The sequence below is a fragment of the Stegostoma tigrinum genome, chromosome 1 (genome assembly GCF_030684315.1).
Source record: "Stegostoma tigrinum isolate sSteTig4 chromosome 1, sSteTig4.hap1, whole genome shotgun sequence".
Lineage (NCBI taxonomy): Eukaryota > Metazoa > Chordata > Chondrichthyes > Orectolobiformes > Stegostomatidae > Stegostoma > Stegostoma tigrinum.
In genome coordinates, this window is record NC_081354.1 from 139,928,509 (window position 1) to 139,946,315 (window position 17,807).

The 17,807-nt window shown below is 42.6% G+C and overlaps 1 protein-coding gene across 4 annotated transcripts in view; it reads right to left on the reverse strand.

Annotated features, from left to right (window-relative positions):
- tln1 (talin 1) overlaps positions 1 to 17,807 on the reverse strand; it is a 261,880-nt gene that overhangs the window by 85,460 nt on the left and 158,613 nt on the right. For all 4 annotated transcript variants that reach the window (XM_048541038.2, XM_048541019.2, XM_059649048.1 and 1 more), the window contains 5 exons: positions 12,942 to 13,109; positions 11,512 to 11,806; positions 9,193 to 9,359; positions 7,485 to 7,613; positions 1,367 to 1,480 (listed from right to left, as the gene is read on the reverse strand). In XM_048541038.2, coding sequence (XP_048396995.1) covers positions 1,367 to 1,480; positions 7,485 to 7,613; positions 9,193 to 9,359; positions 11,512 to 11,806; positions 12,942 to 13,109 — 873 coding nt within the window. The remainder of the gene's footprint in view (positions 1 to 1,366; positions 1,481 to 7,484; positions 7,614 to 9,192; positions 9,360 to 11,511; positions 11,807 to 12,941; positions 13,110 to 17,807) is intronic.

Sequence of the window (17,807 nt, forward strand, 5' to 3'; positions counted from 1 at the left end):
AGAAGGGTTCAGCAAAACAGTGGGGGCAAGTGATCCTGTGTAGGAAGGTGTGATAAATTAAAGTGAAAGAATAAGGCAATACAGAAGGGTAGCAATAAAGATAATGACCAGATTCTATTGGGAAGGGACAGAGCATTCAACTCTAAAGATGTGTCATCTCTCATAAGACAGAATGTTGCAATCAAGCAGGGCACTTAGAAAATCTCAAGGCAATCAAGCAGATTCAAAATGAATCATGTTTGATTATTAGAGTTCTGTGAGCAAGAAACAATTACATGGATAATCTGTAGGTCTTAGTGTATTTGGATTTTCAAAAGACACTTCATGATGTGTCAACAAAGATCAATACACAAAATAAGAGTTCACAATGTAGGGAGTAACAATGAGGCACAGATAGAAGACTGGCTTGCTAACAGGAAGTCGAAATAAACTTTAGGTGCAGACATGTTCTTACACGTGAATACTGTTGCTTACATTTGTCAGAAGTTAGTCACCTTGTGTGTCCAATTGATAACCTTACATAGCCAACAAAATTGCTGGAAAATTTCAGTAGGACTGACAGAATCTGTTCCCATTCTGAGGAAGGGTCACCAGACCTGAAACGTCAACTGTTTTCTCCTCCACAGATGCTGCCAGACCTGCTGAGATTTTCCAGCAACTTTATTTTTGTTCCTGACAGCATCTGTGTTCTGAAGAGTCGCCACTGAACTCAGAACATTAGCTCTGCTTTCTCTCCGCAGATGCTGCCAGACCTGATGAACTTTTCCAGCAATTTTTGTTTTTGTTTCTGGTTTCCAGTATTCACAGACCTTTTTTTTGGATAAAACTTACAGTACAAATGTAAGGTTAACACAGACTAAGTTGTTTAAGAAATGCTACATAACTGTTTAATTTCCAAGCAGAGATGCAAAGGCATGGCGTCAATAAGCTGTAAAACTCTAAGTTCCAAAAATCATCTTCACCTGGCTAGACTTTCCAGAAAAGTCTAGCACACACTATTGCTGCTAGGAATACCATCACACTTTCTCTGCAAATCTTAAATGAGAATAAAGATATCTGCAAATAAGTAGGCAGCTTCCCCGGGGAAAGACTGGAGGGCCAAGACAGGAATAGTTCTTTCTTTTCTCTTCCAAATGTTGACTGCAAAAGCATTTCATCTTTATAATGGTCTTTAGACGTGTCTGTAGTCACTTTGCAGAATAACAAAGTAAAGAGAGATGCCAAATCACTGAAAGCAATATAAGTGCAGATGATGTAAAGCTTTGACTAAGAGGTAGCTTTTCGGGGCAACAGAAGGAGAAACAGAGGGGTGGGTTTAACTTTTAAAAATATTCCTTTTGAAATTGATGGTAATTCTAAATCTCACCTTACAGCTTTGAACCATTTGTTGTTGTGCTGCTGGGTTCTTGTTGGAAGAAGCTGCATTCTGAGCAGCAGCAATTGTTTGTGTTGCAGCTGCCGCAGCCTGTTTCGCTGCATTCTGAAAATATAAAAGGCACTGTAAATATAGTCACATTTAACGATCGATAATTCTCTACATCACCTTTAACTCCCCCCCACCCCCGCCAAATTTATTGCAAAACCAGGAGGTTAGCAATTAAACACAATGCTGGAACAAAGACCGACCCGAATTTTGGGAAAAGTAATGCAAACTATCCAGCTGGATTTCAGAAATGCACTCAAGACAATCTCAATATATACATTCTTGGGATATGGGCCAGCAAGACTAGTTTTTTTATTGCCAATCACACTGTTCTTAGTGGATAGCCACATGGAAAGTCATCACATAGTAGGTTTAACTGGCACTTGTTACCGTTGAGGTGGTGGTGATAGAATGCTTTCTTAAACATAAGCCACGTTGTTCAGCTACTCTACAATCTTATTACTAAGGAGTTTCAGGAGTGCAATCCAGAGATGAAAGAACAGAAAATAGGACCATGTCAGGATGATAGTTTAGAAGGGATGCTGCTCAGAGGCAAAACATACATTTGGAGGCAGTGCCAAAGATCCTAGGCAACTAGCTGCGATACATATAATCAATACTCTGAATTCCAGCATTTGCGGAAGAGGAGGAAACAATTTTTAAGTTGGGAGCTGAACAGCTAATCACTATTAATGATTGGAAGTAGGCCAAATGTGGGTTAGCTCACAGAGTTGCATTTCTTCTTTTTGGGTGATAGAATGGAACAAAGTCAGAAATCAGCCACATGCCAATATTGCAGTTGTGCTGAAATAACTTGGCTAGAGAGTTAGCTCAGAGACATCATCTCTATCCTTAGTTAGGATATTTCTGGGTCCTATAGACTTTACTATACTTGGTGCATCCAGTCACTTCTTGATATCACATGGAATGCCAGTGTGGGAATTAAGAGGTAAGGGGAAAATACAAAAATGTGGTGTTGAGGTCAGCAATAATCTCATTGAACAGTGGAGCAGATTCAATGTGATGAATGGTCTACTTATGCTTCTACAACTTATGGTCACTTAGTTGAAGACAGTCATCCATGGTGGTGGGGATCTCAGGATAAAGGTAGGAAGGGATTCCACTTGGAATCTCTGGTGAACAAAGTTTAAATCACTTCAGCTTTACTTTTTGTGCTCATATGCTGACCTCTACCACTATCAAGGTTAGGGATGTACACTTGACTTCCTCCGCCTATGTTTAAATGTCTATCACAATTTGCAACTGGATGTGACAACACAGCAGAGCTTTGACATAATCCACTTAACATATGACAATCTAATCATCTGTATGATGCTGCTTAAACTACTTGCCAAGCATGACATTCTGGGTTCTAACTTCAACAGATTGCTAAGTTCTGGGTCCACCTCCCAGCACGATCTTCAACTTTGGGTCTGTCTAGTTTGATGCTAAAGGCCATGAGGGGCTATATGAGGCTTTGTAATCGATGATATTGATTCAAAAATAACATGGTAGTTTAACAGCAATAGCAAGGTGTAGAGCTGGGTGAACACAGCAGGCCGAACAGGAAAGCTGACATTTCGAGCCAGGACCCTTCTTCAGAAATGAGGGAGGGGAAGTGGATTCTGAAATAAATAGGAAAAGAGGGGGAGGTGGATAGAAGATGGATGGAGGAGAAGATAGGTGGAGAGGAGACAGATAAGTTAAAGAGGCAGGGTTGGAGCTGTAGGTGGGGAGCTAGGGAGGAGATAGGTCAGTCCCGGGAGGATGGACAGGTCAAGGGGGTGGGATGAGGTTAGTAGACAGGAGATGGGGGTGAGGCTTGAGGTGGGAGGAAGGACAGGTAAGGGAGGCAGGGACAAGCTGGGCTGGTTTTGGGATGCGGAGGGAGGAGGGGAGATTTTGAAGCTTGTGAAATCCCCATTGATACCATTGGTCTGCAGGGCTCCCAAGCAGAATGAGTGGCTGTTCCTACAACCTTCAGGTGGCATTGTTGTGGCACTGCAGGAGGCCCAGGATGGACATGTTATCTGCAGAGTGGGAGGGGGAGTTGAAATGGTTCACAACTGGGAGGTGCAGTTGTTTAGTGCAAACCAAGCGTAGGTGTTCCACAAAGTGGTCCCCAAGCCTCCACTTGGTTTCCCCGATGTAGAGGAGGCCACAACGGGAACAGCGGATGCAGTATACCACATTAGCAAATGTGCAGGTGAACATCTGCTTGATGTGCAAAGTCTTCTTGGGGCCTGTATGAGCAGGTGTAACACTTCCTGCAGTTGCAGGGTGGGGCTGGAAGGGAGACTAGAGCAGACAAGGGAGTCCCGGAGAGAGTGGTCCCTCTGGAAAGCAGATAAGGGTGGGGAGCGATAAATATCTTTGATGGTGGGGTCGGATTGCAGATGGCGTAAGTGTTGAAGGATGACAAGTTGGATCCGGAGGTTGGTGGGGTGGTACGTGGGGACGAGGGGTAGATTTGTGCTCTGTTTAAGTGGGAGAAATCTGGTTTATAAACAACAGTGCTAAGCTTAAATACAGTTAAAGTCAAAAGAACAAGGCCAACAAAATGAGGCTGGAGTGAATTGGGAAATGACTTTAGAGCAAAGATGATTGAGGAACGACAGACATTTAAGAAAATAGTTCATATCTCACTGCAATGATATATACACTAAGGAACGAGGATTCTAGTAAGGGGATAAGCCAGTTGTGGATAACTGGGAAAGTTAAGAGTAGCATCAATTATAATTTTTTAAAAAGTGGTAAAGACTAACAGTAGTCCTGAGGATTGGGAAAATTTTAAAAACCAGCCAAAAAATAATAGAGAGGAGAAAATAAACTTTTAGGGTGTACTTGCAAATAATATGAAGATGGACATCAAGAGATTCTTTAAATATATGGAAAAGAAGAGAGGCTGCAGTAATCTTAGGGAGTAAAATTAGAGTGGGAAAGTAATAATGGGGAAGCAGAAAATCATAAAGGAGTTGAATGAATACTTTGCATCAGTCTTCGCAATAGAAGACACCAATATTATTGCAAAATTACTGAATACTCAAGGGGCAAAAGGATTAGAGGAATGAAACACAATAACTATCACTAGGGAAAAAGCACGAAGGAAACTAATGAGACTAAAAATTAGTAAACACCCTGGACCTGATGGGATGAATCCTAGGATATTAAAGGAACTAGCTACAGAGATAGTGGATACGCTGGTAGTTATCTTGCAGGAATCCTTTGATTTCGGAAAAGTTCCAGGAGATGGGTAAACAAACCGGCAGCTACTGTAACTGGGAAAATATTAGAGTTTCATATCCAAGACGTAACAGCACAGTGTTTAGAAATACATAAAATGATTGAGCAGAGTCATAACTCCACGAAAAGGAAATCATGCCTGACAAATTTATTAGGTTGCGTTATGCAGGATAGATACAGGGGCAGTAATGTATTCTACTTGGATTTTCAGAAGGCTTTTGATAAGATACCATGCATTAAGCTACTTAAGATAAGATCCCATGGTGTTGGAGGCAGTATTTTAGCATGGAAAAAGGACTGGACAGCAAATACAAGACAGAGTTTGGATAAGTGGGCATTTTCAGGATGGCAACCTGTAACAACCTATGGAGTGCCACAGGATAATTGATGAAGCTACCATTATTTACAATAACGTTAATGACTTGGGTGAGGAAAATGAATCGACAAGAGCTAAGTGGTGAGGATGACAATCTGCTGAGGGATATTAACAGTCAAACCAGTAGGCAAAAAACCTTGCAGATGGAATATAGAGTGGGAAAATGCACTTTAGCAGATAGGAATAGAGCAGACAAAAAACAATGGAACAGTGGGATATGGGAATCCTCATTCATTAATCACAAAAAGCAAGCATCCATGTTCAACAGAAAATAGAGATGACAAATGGAATGTTTGCCTTTAATTCAAAGGGAAGAGAGTATAAAAGAAGGGAAGTTTTGCTAAATCTATCCAAGGCACCAGTCAGACCACAACTGGAATACTATGAATCGTTTTGGGGGCCTTATCCAAGGAAAATATACACAGGCATTGGAGGCACTTCAGGGGAATTTCACTAGATTGAATTACGTGTGGAGGCAGTATCTTAAAGAGGCGAATTTGAATAGCTTCGGACCTGTACTCATTTTAAGAATGGGAAGCGAATTTTTCAAAACAAACATTCTTATGGTACTTGACATAGAAAAGCTGTTTCCCCTTAGGCCAAAAGGGCATAATCTCAGAATAGTGGTTGCACATTTAAGACAGATAAATTTGTTAGATTGTATTAAGGAGGTAAGAATCAGGATAGATAAAAGGGCAGTCCCAGAAAGAAATATTACAGGGAGTACTAATCTGGACTCTAGCTTGAGGTCTCCTACAGGCCATTTGCACATAACTGTTGTTACGATCCCAAGCTAGGCTGCAAATTTTATGCCGCAATCTGGCTAAACAGCAGCGACACCAAAGTGAGGGGTCCAGGGGACTTAAGTGAACAAAGCCTCAAGATTCAATGAGTTTGAACAACCCATAAACTTTACAGTCCCACAGCATACATCAAAACAGCAAACATGATCAAGACAGATCCCATGGACTTTTCAGCAACTTCCTCTAGAAGTTAATGATATAATGAGTCATCTACTCTCACTAAATTTCACAAGGATTAAAATGCTTTAGTTTTGCTGATCCAGCTGTCAATTTCACCAGACAACTAGTCTTCCCAACTTACATTCAACTAGTCTAGAAAACAACTCCTGTACTTAATAAGCACAAGTCCAGATTTTTACTAACAGCTAGCTTCATGAAGCTCGAACGGTCTGAGCTTGTACTTGCATTTTAATTTGCTCAGTTGCATCAGAAAATACCATCTGCAGCTTTTGCAACCCCATTTTCAGCTGTACTTGTGGCTCTCTGCTTCATCTGAGCCCCAACTGGGTTCAGGATCTTGCTGGAGACCCGAGTCCAAAGCTTCATGACATACTAACTCCCAAAATAATCAGATTCTAATAGCACAAGAGAACAAGGAGATATCCAATTGCTCAAGTTCTCAACTATGGTACACAGAATCCATGTGCCTCTGTTGCCTTCCCAACAGTACAAGTAAAAGCAGTTCTATGAAACAGAACCAACCTCTCTCCCCTCGGTTACACACACTTTCCCAGCTCCTTTTCAGTGACCCTTGATGTGTAGAGTCATCTGTTGAAAACACAAACTAGCTCCACCCTTAATTACATGTAATTCTGCTTGGAAATTCAGCTAGATTCGACAACTTTTTGCAACTTAGTACCCACTGAACATTACATTCTTACAGAATGCTGGTTTGTGGGATACAAAAATGCTCAAAAAGTGAAGGCGTCATCACATTATAACTATCTGTCATCATCTGTTGTTTTGTCATTAGGACAGGATAAACCCAGAGAAGGTAATGAGAAATTGGCTGATTTTCCCAGGTCACACTAGTATGTGATTACTCTGCTTAATAGTTCTCGCAATTTTGATGGTCACCAGATATTCAGAAGGACTTAGCAGGGTCATAATCCTCAGCTTCAGACAAACGTCCTATCCAGTTTTATTCTTCCTTTTCTTTGTTGTGGTGATGCAACTCAGACTCAAGGACACAGAAGGCAGTTTAGACTCGACCACGTTGGTTTTTAACTTTTGCATGACGCATCTAATTCAAGTAGCTATTCTTTATTTGTAAGCCTTAACAATGGAAGAGCATTGTAGAATATTCTACCTAGATTGATCACATTTTTTGCAAAGCTGATACATACACTGAAGACTAGAAATGTAATTTACACTTGATTTTCACTTCACTCAGATCAGGGACATTAAATCAACTAACTATCAGCAATGGTTGAACTCAGGTATTTCAGCACATTGTAAAATCAAGACCTTTTAGAACAATACGCCGCAGTATCACTGTTCATAGTACAGATGAACTTAGTCACTTTTGCAATAGGCAAGACAACCAAGTTTGCACTGATACAAAGACTAATTACTGACCTGTTTAAATTTAACAGGTTGTTTATCTTACTGTTGTAAGGCCACTGTATTCTTTACTCACCTCTAGTTTGTTCACTAATTTCTTCTTTATGGCATTCTGTGCTGCCACATTGGTGGCCATTCGTAAACCTTCAGCTGCTTCTCTTAACCTTTGCTGCTGCTCCTCACTGTCAGGATTGGCTGCTGCACCCTTAAACCATAACAAATCAAAACAACCAAAAAATCCAGTGACACAGGATTTAGAACATTTACGTGAATGTAAAATCAGAGCTGAATTAATGTATGCATGTAGATTAGATTAGATAGATTAGATTCCCTACAGTGTGGAAACAGGCCCTTTGGTCCAACAAGTCCACACAGTGGGATAAAATGCCATCTTACTGATTACAGTCTAAACAAGCATCAAAAGATTTAAAAAATTCAAATGGTGAAAATCTAAAAATATGCACCAAATGAGCACATAAATGAGAACTGAGTAAAGTCTTTCTCTTCCAAATTGATCCATCTTTTTATTTTCTAACTCTTAAGAACTTGTTAGTGTGTGGTATTTTCTGTCTCTATGAATTAAAAACCTATTGTGGAGAAGCTTTGGATTGAGGGCTGTACTTCAACTGTTTAAAGCAAACTGTTTAAAGATATTGTGTATCTTTTACACACAATATGATCTTCATGAATTGAGAGGAGAAAAGTAGAATTCCAGCATACAAAAGCTGATGTAAATTCTTGTGAGCGATAGTAAGAACTGGCGATGCTGGAGTCAGAGGTAACGCAGTGTGGAGCTGGAGGAACACAGCAGGCCAGGCAGCATCAGAGGAGCAGGAAAGCTGACATTTTGGGTCGGGACCCTTTGTTCCTCCAGCTCCACACTTACATAAATTCTTAGTTTTTTTTGGATTATCTTTTTTCTCCCCTCAAGTTCTGTGCCCCAAATGAGTTCTTAGTCTCTGCAATTAAGGGACCCTCGTTGCGCAGTGGTAACACATTACCCCTGGACCAGGAGGGTCTGATTCAAGATCCACTTACTTTAGTGGTGTGTAATAACATCTCTAATTAGGTTGATTAGAAAAAAGATAGGTTGAATAACTGTTCTCTCACCACCCCACCACCACCACTCCCACCCAAACACACAGTATGAGCTGTCCAGTTTCATAATTTGTTGTAAAGTGTTCAGTGGGAAATTTTACTTTGCCAGATATATCAGGGGTTACAACAAATGAGAGCAGTAATGATGCACTACAGATTTATTGCTCTTAAAAAGTTTAACTGCTCCTCCTCCAAGGTGTATGAAAATTCTTGTGCTACATTTCAGTAATTTGGGTCTTGTATTTGGACAATGTCCATGGCTACGAACCTTTGCAGTTGTATAATAAAACTGGAGAAAATCTGCTGGTCTGGCAACCTCTGAGAACAGAAGGACAGTCAGGTCCAGTGACCCTGCATTACAGTAGTGATTGGCAGCTGACTTCAATATAAACACTCACATTACAATAAAGCTGCCAATCAAATAAATACTGAAACACAACATAGCACATTTTAACAACAAGATTTGGCTTCTCCCTGGAACCACTGCATATTAAGATGACTGACCATTTTGTACAAGGGCATATCATTTTAAATTGTGTCGGTAATTTCTAAGGAAAAGACATCACAAAAATAATTACCTTGATAAATTGCATGTTCAATGCAGAGTCACTTTCTGTGAAGTTAGGATACATGCACATATAGAAAGTCCTCAAAATACAAAGGGTTCAGAAAAATCTTAGCGTTACCTTTGCAGCTTCCACCATTTTAGCTGTTGCATCAGCCAACAGTTTGGCTGCAGAGAGCAGCTTTCTGGAATTCTCAAGATCAGATTCACCTTCAGCATCAGCTTTAATAGCATTCACCAAGTCAGATGTAGCCTGGGCCAGAATTCTAGCTTGTCGCACCATCTCACCTATTTTGGGAAGGGGGGAGATCATGTTTAATATTCAGTCAAGATCAGTTGTATTCTCATCGTTATGTGCACACCTTGGCTCAGTGGTATCATTCTTACTGTGAACTCAGATAGCCAGGGGTCCAGGTCTCTCACCAGAAGTTCATAACAGAAACAAACTAAGAGCAGGAGCAGGCCATTCAGCCCTACAATCTGAGCTTAAACTTCATCGTAGTACCAAGGTAGCTTTCACATTAAATGGGGGTCCATTTGGATATGCAGCATTTTGAGGGAATCAACAATGGAGAAAAGCTCACGCTCAACAACGGGCTGTTGCAGATGTTCTGTCCATATCAGTCATTAGAAGTGACTACTGCAGAATCCTTGTGAAAATGCGGTCCCATCTTCACATTGATGATACCTACATTCATACCGGGTGGCATAAACACAGCACTAAAGGAGACAGTCTTTAAATTTAGTAACTGAAAACTAGTCTGCCATGTGACACTCTGGACCATCAACAGCGGAACTGCATTCAACCAAAATCTGTGACCTCATTGTCCAGCAAATTCCCCACTCTAATCAACACCAGCAAGCCAGGAAATCAACCCTGGTTCAATGAGAGTGCAGGATGGCAAGTCAGGAGCAGCAGCAGGCACACCTAAAAAATGTGGTGTCAACTAGATGAAATTACAACATGGGACTACTATAGTGCCAAACAGAAGCAATGTACTATAGTCAGGGCTGAGCAATTCCACAACCAAGACATCATACCTAAGCTTTGCAGACTTGCCACAGATTGTGAATTATCCTGCTCCATTCATGACATTGAACATAAGATGACTCCACAAATATTCCCACTGTCAACAACGAGGGAGACTAATATATCAATGAAGTATTTGCATTCACCTTTGGCCAGAAATGCTGAGCGAATGCTCCATCTCAGCCTTCTCTTGAGGCCTCCAGCATCACAAACGCCTGTCCCTTTCTTAAAGAACAGCATCACACTTGTGTACCTCTACTCCCTCAAGACTAACCCTCTGGTCAGAAAGGCCTGAAAAGTTTCTGTGGCTTCATGGTTGGCTCCCTTACACCATCGGCAATCTAACATGCATCTTTGGACAGACAAAGCTTACACCTGCTGGAGCTAACAGCAAGGAAACTTCATTGAAATGTACTAGCTCCTGATGGGCCCTCAAAAGATGGATGTGGGATGAATGCTTTCTCCCGTGGGAGGATGTTTTAAACAGGGGTCATGTTTAAAGATAAGGGGTCACCCATTTAAGACAGAAATGAGAAGAAATTATTTCTGAGGGCTATGAGCCTTTGGAAACCTCTGCCTCAAATGGGGGTGGAGATAGAATCATGGAATATTTTAAAGGCAGAGATAAACAAATTCTAGATAAGCCATACCTTGGAGCAACTCAAGGGGTGTTCGGCCTGCTCCAGCTTTTACATCCATATCTAAAACTGTAAATAGCTTCAGACTAAGAAGGTCGTAGATTGCATCCTTAAATTTACAGGGTGCTAGCCAATCAAGTTGGGAGTATTATTAGTGATTCTCAACTTGCCTTAGCAACTGAAGGTTGGACAGACAGAAGGAAAAATGTGACCCACCCAAAAATTGGAGGAACAACATCTAATATTCCGCCTTGGGAGCCTAAAGCCGGACGGCCTAAACATGGAATTCACCAGTTTTAAAATCTCCCCACCCCCAGCCTCATCCCATGTCCAATCTTCCCTCACAGCCACACCTCCCTGACTATGACCAATGGCCACCTACTAATTACTAGGCAGCCACTCATCATGAAACAGCGCATGCTGTATTGCTAAATTGAGCTACTCATTCTGAGCTCAGGCTAACACATCAAAAATGGCAAATGAACAAGGTTACCATGCATGGAATCATATCTAGGAATGACAACACCTTCACAGCAAGTGGCAGAAGATTAACAATTAGAAATGCAAATAAATTGAGACATCTAAAACTCAGAATTACTTCTCTGAAACTAACTGAAGATTTGGATAACCAAACTGAATCATCATTTTTAGAAATCTTAAAGATAACGTTGCCTTTATCTATCAGACTCATTTCATGTTTAATAATCATAGATTTTCCACATTTCACATTAACATATTGCAGCTGGGCTGTTCAAAAAAAAAGTTTCTTTACCAGCGTCCCCCATGGAGCTGAAAATGTTTTCTGTCACTGTTAGAATAGTGTCTGTTGCCTGATCATAGCGTCCTAGTGGGTGTCCTCCGTGGGCATAGAGCTTGATATGTTGCAACAGGTCATTCAGTGCTTGTGTCACAGCAGTGGCTGCGACACCGACTTGTTTCAGCAGTTGCTCATCATTTGTTGCAGCCTGTGAGGCCTCCACACATCCCTCCACTGATTTGGCAACTAGTTTCCCAGCTTCAATCAGTTGCTCCTGACATACAGGGGAACTTATAGTTGGAGCTACTACCTGTAAAGAGTGAACATTGAAAATTACACCAGGTAATTGATTCAACAACATTTAGGTGCATCTGATTAAACTAACAAAATTTTGTATTAAGAAAACCAATTAAATCCTCTATTTCTGCAATAACATTAATTTCAAGTATCTGAACAGATCTGAGATAGCAATCTGACCCCACAACCAAACAGACATTTCCCTCCAGACCCCTATCCGCCTTTCGTAGGGACTGCTCTCTCCACGACTCCCTCGTCCACTTCACACTCCGCACTTACCCTTCCATACCCAGCCCCATTCCCTGCAACCACAGAAAGTGCTACACCTCCCCCACACCTCTCACCTCCATTCCATGCCCAAAACAAACCTTTCACATCAGACAGGGGTTCACCTTTACATCTACCAACTTAGTCTGCTTATCTGCTGCTTTTGGTGCAGTCTCCTCTACAAATCTATGAGGCGAAATGTAGACTTGGACTATGTTCTGATGAGCATCTGCGTTCTACACAACAAAGGACAACACCTTCCAGTCACCAACCATTTTATCTCACCCTCCCACTCCCTGGATGACAAGTCCATCCTGGGCCTGCTCCAGTGTCTCAACGAACCCACCTGCAAACTGGAGGAGCAACATCTCATTCTGCTTTGGTAGCCTATAACCCGATGGCCTAAACATGGAATTCACCAACTTTAAAACCTCACCACCCTCAGCCTCATACCATATCCAATCTTCCCCCTCTGCCCCACCTCCTTGACGACACAACCTGTCCATCTTCTTTCCCGCCTATCCACCGTACCCACTCCACAGACCAATCCCCAACACTCGCTACTTGCAGTATTACCATCGCACCTACCTTAACCAGCCCCACCCCTCCTCTCTATTTATTTCCAAGATCACCTCCCTCTCCCACATTTCTGGAGAGTCCTGACCCAAAAAATCAACTTTCCTGCACCTCTGACGCAGCCTGGCCTGCTGTGCTCCTCCAGCTCCACACTGTCGTCTCAGAACAGACCATGCTAGACAGAAATAATTACAATGGCACCATTCTGCCACAGAATTTAGATAATTAAAGCTCAAACTGAAGTTGCGAAGATTTAAATAAAATGCTACAAACATTGTTCGGAACCAATAATGCTTGTAACCCACCTTAGTGCAAGCTACTAGCTGTGATGTGGAAAGCGCACACTGCGTTGCTGCTGCAATGACACGGTTCTGTAATCCCGAATCCTCTGCTTTTTGAGCGACATTCTTTGCCTTCAGGACCAAAGCTGCTGCTGCATTTGCTACAGCTTTGGCCAATTGCATAAGCATGTCCTATAAATGATCAGAAAAGGGAAAGTCACGGCATGTACTTGCTATTTTTGAGGCAATTACGCTGCCAATATTAGGTGAGAGTTATTCCAAATATTGAAAGGACTGTTTCGTTTTCATACCAATTGACTATGTTTGCTCTACTTTGACTTCAGACTACTTTACGTAATACATCAGGATAAGTTGATAATACAAATGCTTTCTGTATAAAACATTTGTAGTCAATTTTATACTGTTATCCCCTCTCCCCAATAATTCAAGCTATAGACACAATTTAAAAAAGGTAGGATAAAATTATAATGATTCCATGATAAGAGCATTAAAAAAAATTGAAGAAATGCAATTAAAAATAATCAAATAGGAATGTATTAATTTGTCACAAATTTGAGCTAATAGTCACTTTGCACTTATCCCAACATGCACTGCAATTAGTCAATCACTGCAGCAGTGGTTAACTGCTGATATTTTGATTACTGGTGCTGCTAATGCATCAAACTGACTTGATTCATTTGGTATGAACGGAGCTAATTAGTCTGGTTTTAGAAATTAAGACATTTTCTGTTCTAGGCATTCCAAGTACTCCTAAGTGATGGCATGGTGGCACAGTGGTTAGCACTGCTGCCTCAAAGTGCCAGGGACCCGGGTTCAATTCCATCCTAAGGTGACTGTCTGTGTGGAGTTTGCAGATTTGTCCCGGGTGCTCTGGTTTGCTCCCACAAGTCCAAAGATGTGCAGGCTAGGTGGATTGGCCAAGCTAAATTGCCCATAGTGTTTAGGGATGTGTAGATTAGATGGGTTATGGGGGATGAGTTTGGGCTGGTGCTCAGAAGGTTGTTGGGATGAAGAATCCTGTGGAAACAGGACCTATGATCCTTTGATCATTACAACATTCAAACTTCTGAAGTGTCTTTAATGAAGGCTGATTGAGAATAAATTTTGGGACACAAACTTGCTGGAAAAATAACAGCCTGTGAATAACTTATTTGTAAACAAAATCAGCCAGCAAGCTCAAATAATTAATAACTTTGTGGAAGGATCAGCAGACCCCAAACATTAATTGATTTTTCTTCACAGATGCTGCCAAACCAGCTGACCATTTCCAGCAACTTTTGTTTTTGTTTCAAATACTTAAGAGCTAGGGAAGTTATGAATTATTAAAACTCACACTGTTTTATGCTGCTCCCTTGTTTGCATCACCTGAAAAAAAATCCTGTTCACAAGTCTTTTTCTCTAATTTACCTACAGTTATAGAGCTGTAGAGCAGGGGAACAGACCTTTCCGTCCAACTCATCATGCCAACCAGATATCCTAAATTAACCCAGTCCAACTTTCCAGCATTTGACCAATATCCCTCTAAAATCTTCACATTCACATACCTATCCAGATGCCTTTTAAATGTTGTATTTGCACCAGCCTCCACCACATCCTCTAGCAGCTCATTCCGTGCATGAACCACTCTGTGTGAAAAGGTTGCCCCTTAGGTCCATTTTAAATCTTTCCTCTCTCACCTTAAACCTGTGCCCTCTATCCCAGGGAAAAGACCTTGGTTATTCACCCTATCCATGTCCCTCATGATTTTATAAACCTCTATAAGGTGACCCCTCAACCTTCGACGCTCCAGAGAAAATAGCCCCAGCTTATTCAGGCTTTTCCTACAGCTGACACTGTCCAGCTCTGGTAACGTCCTTGTAAATCTTTTCTCAACCCTCTCAAGTTTCACAGCATCCTTCCTACAGCAGGGAGACTAGAATTGAAAGTAGTATTCCAAAAATGGCCTCACCAATTTCCTGTACAGTCAGAACATGACCTCCCAACTCCTATTCTCAATGCACAGATCAATAAAGGCAAGCACACATCAAACACCTTCTTCTTGCCTACTTGCAACTCTACTTTCAAGGAAATATACTCCAAGGTCACCCCAACCTTCAGTTCACCTGGGCCATCTCCAGCACATCCCTCACCTTCCTGGACCTCTCAGTCTCCATCTAAGGCAACCAGCTTGTAACTGATGTCCACTTCAAGCCCACTGACTCGCACAGCTACCTAGAATACACCTCCTCCCACCCATTCTCCTGCAAAAATTCCATCCCCTATTCCCAATTCCTCCGCCTCCGCCACATCTGCTCCCACGATGAGGCATCCCACACCCGCACATCCCAGATGTCCAAGTTCTTCAAGGATTGCAACTTTCCCCCCACAGTGGTCGAGAACGCCCTTGACCGCGTCTCCCGCATTTCCCGCAACACATCCCTCACACCCCGCCCCCACCACAACCGCCCAAAGAGGATCCCCCTCGTTCTCACACACCACCCCACCAACCTCCGGATACAACGCATCATCCTCCGACACTTCCGCCATCTACAATCCGACCCCACCACCCAAGACATTTTTCCATCCCCACCCTTGTCTGCTTTCTGGAGAGATCACTCTCTCCATGACTCCCTTGTTCGCTCCACACTGCCCTCCAACCCCACCACACCCGGCACCTTCCCCTGCAACTGCAGGAAATGCTACACTTGCCCCCACACCTCCTCTCTCACCCCTATCCCAGGCCCCAAGATGACTTTCCATATTAAGCAGAGGTTCACCTGCACATCTGCCAATGTGGCATACTGCATCCATTGTACCCAGTGTGGCTTCCTCGACATTGGGGAAACCAAGCGGAACACTTTGCAGAACACCTCCGCTCGGTTCGCAATAAACAACTGCACCTCCCAGTTGCAAAACATTTCCACTCCCCGCTCCCATTCTTTAGATGACATGTCCATCATGGGCCTCCTGCAGTGCCACAAATGATGCCACCCAAAGGTTGCAGGAACAGCAACTCATATTCCGCTTGGGAACCCTGCAGCCCAATGGTATCAATATGGACTTCACCAGCTTCAAAATCTTCAAAATCTCCCCTTCCCCCACCGCATCCCAAAATCAGCCCAGTTTGTCCCCTCCCCCCACTGCACCACACAACCAGCCCAGCTCGTCCCCTCCACCCACTGCATCCCAAAACCCGTCCAACCTGTCTTTGCCTCCCTAACCTGTTCTTCCTCTCACCCATCCCTTCCTCCCACCCCAAGCCGCACCTCCATCTCCTACCTACTAACCTCATTCCATCTCCTTGACCTGTCCATCTTCCCTGGACTGACCTATCCCCTCCCTACCTCCACACCTATACTCTCCTCTCCACCTATCTTCTTTTCTCTCCATCTTTGGTCTGCCTCCCACCCCCTCCCTATTTATTCCAGAACCCTCTCCCCATCCCCCTCTCTGATGAAGGGTCTAGGCCCGAAACGTCAGCTTTTGTGGTCCTGAGATGCTGCTGGGCCTGCTGTGTTCATCCAGCCTCACATTTTAATATGTATACTCCAAGGTCTATTTGTTCAGCAACATTCCCTAGGATTTTACCATTAAGTGTCTAAGTCCTGCCCTCATTTGTTTTTTCAAGATGCAGCATCTCACATTTATCTAAGTTAAACTCCATCTGCCACTCCTTGGGCCACCCTCCAATCTGGTCAAGGTCCTGTTGTACTGAGTCATGGCTACCGCTATACCACCAATTCTGCTGATATCTCAAGCTTACTAAACACACTTCCTATGTTCACATCCAAATCATTTATATAAAACCATAAAAAGCAGTGGACCCAGCACTGATCCTTGAGGCCCACCACTGGTTTCATGCCTCCAGTCTGAAAAGCAATCCTCAATCATCACCATCCTGCCTCCTACCTTCGAGCCAGTTCTGTATCCAATTGGCTAGTTATCCCTATATTGCATGTGATCTAACCTTGCTAACCAGCCCGTGAGGAACATTGTTGGCCGCCTTACCCAAGTCCATATAGATCACGTCCAAAGCTCGGCCCTCATCAATTCTCGATTACTTCTTCAAAAAGCTCAATCAAGTTAGTGAGACATGAACTTCCCATGCAAAGAGCCAAGGTGACTTTCCTTAATTAGTCCTTGCCTTTCCAAATACATAAATCCTGTCACTCAGGATCCCCTCCAAAAACTAGCCCACCAATGACATTAGGCTCACGGATCTATAGTTCCCTAGCTTTTCCCTAGCACTGACTTAAATAGTGGCACCATGTTAGCCAAGCTCCAGTCTTCCGGCACCTTAACTGTTGTCGATGGCACAAACATCTCAGCAAGGGGCCCAGCAATCACTGCCCTGCCTTCCAAAATACTCACCTCCTGCAGTTCCACATATAGGTGGCCTCCTGATCTTTAAGTGGCCCTTTTCTCTCCCTAGTTACTGTTTTGTCCTTAATATATTCGTAGAATCCCTTTGGATTCTCCTTAACCCTATTTGCCAAACCTATATCATGTCCTCCTTTTGCCCTCCTGATTTCGCTCTTAATACTTCTACTACCTTATAGTCTACGGATTCACTTGTTCCCTGTTGTCTAGACTTGATGTATGCTTCCTCCTTCTTCTTGAAGAAAACCTCAATTTCTCTCATCATCCAGCAGTCCCGACATCGTATCAGCCTAGCCCTTCACCCTGATGGAAAAATCATCATCTCTGGACTCTAGTTCTCATTTTTGAACGTTTCCTACTTTCCAGAAATTCCTTTGGCTCCGAATATCTGCCCCCAAATAACTTTTGAAAGTTCTTGCCTCATACGATCAAAACAATACCATCCTTTATCCATACCAGTATGCCTCTAAAAGCTCTTCTTGTTTCCTTTCACAGCATACCATGCAGCCC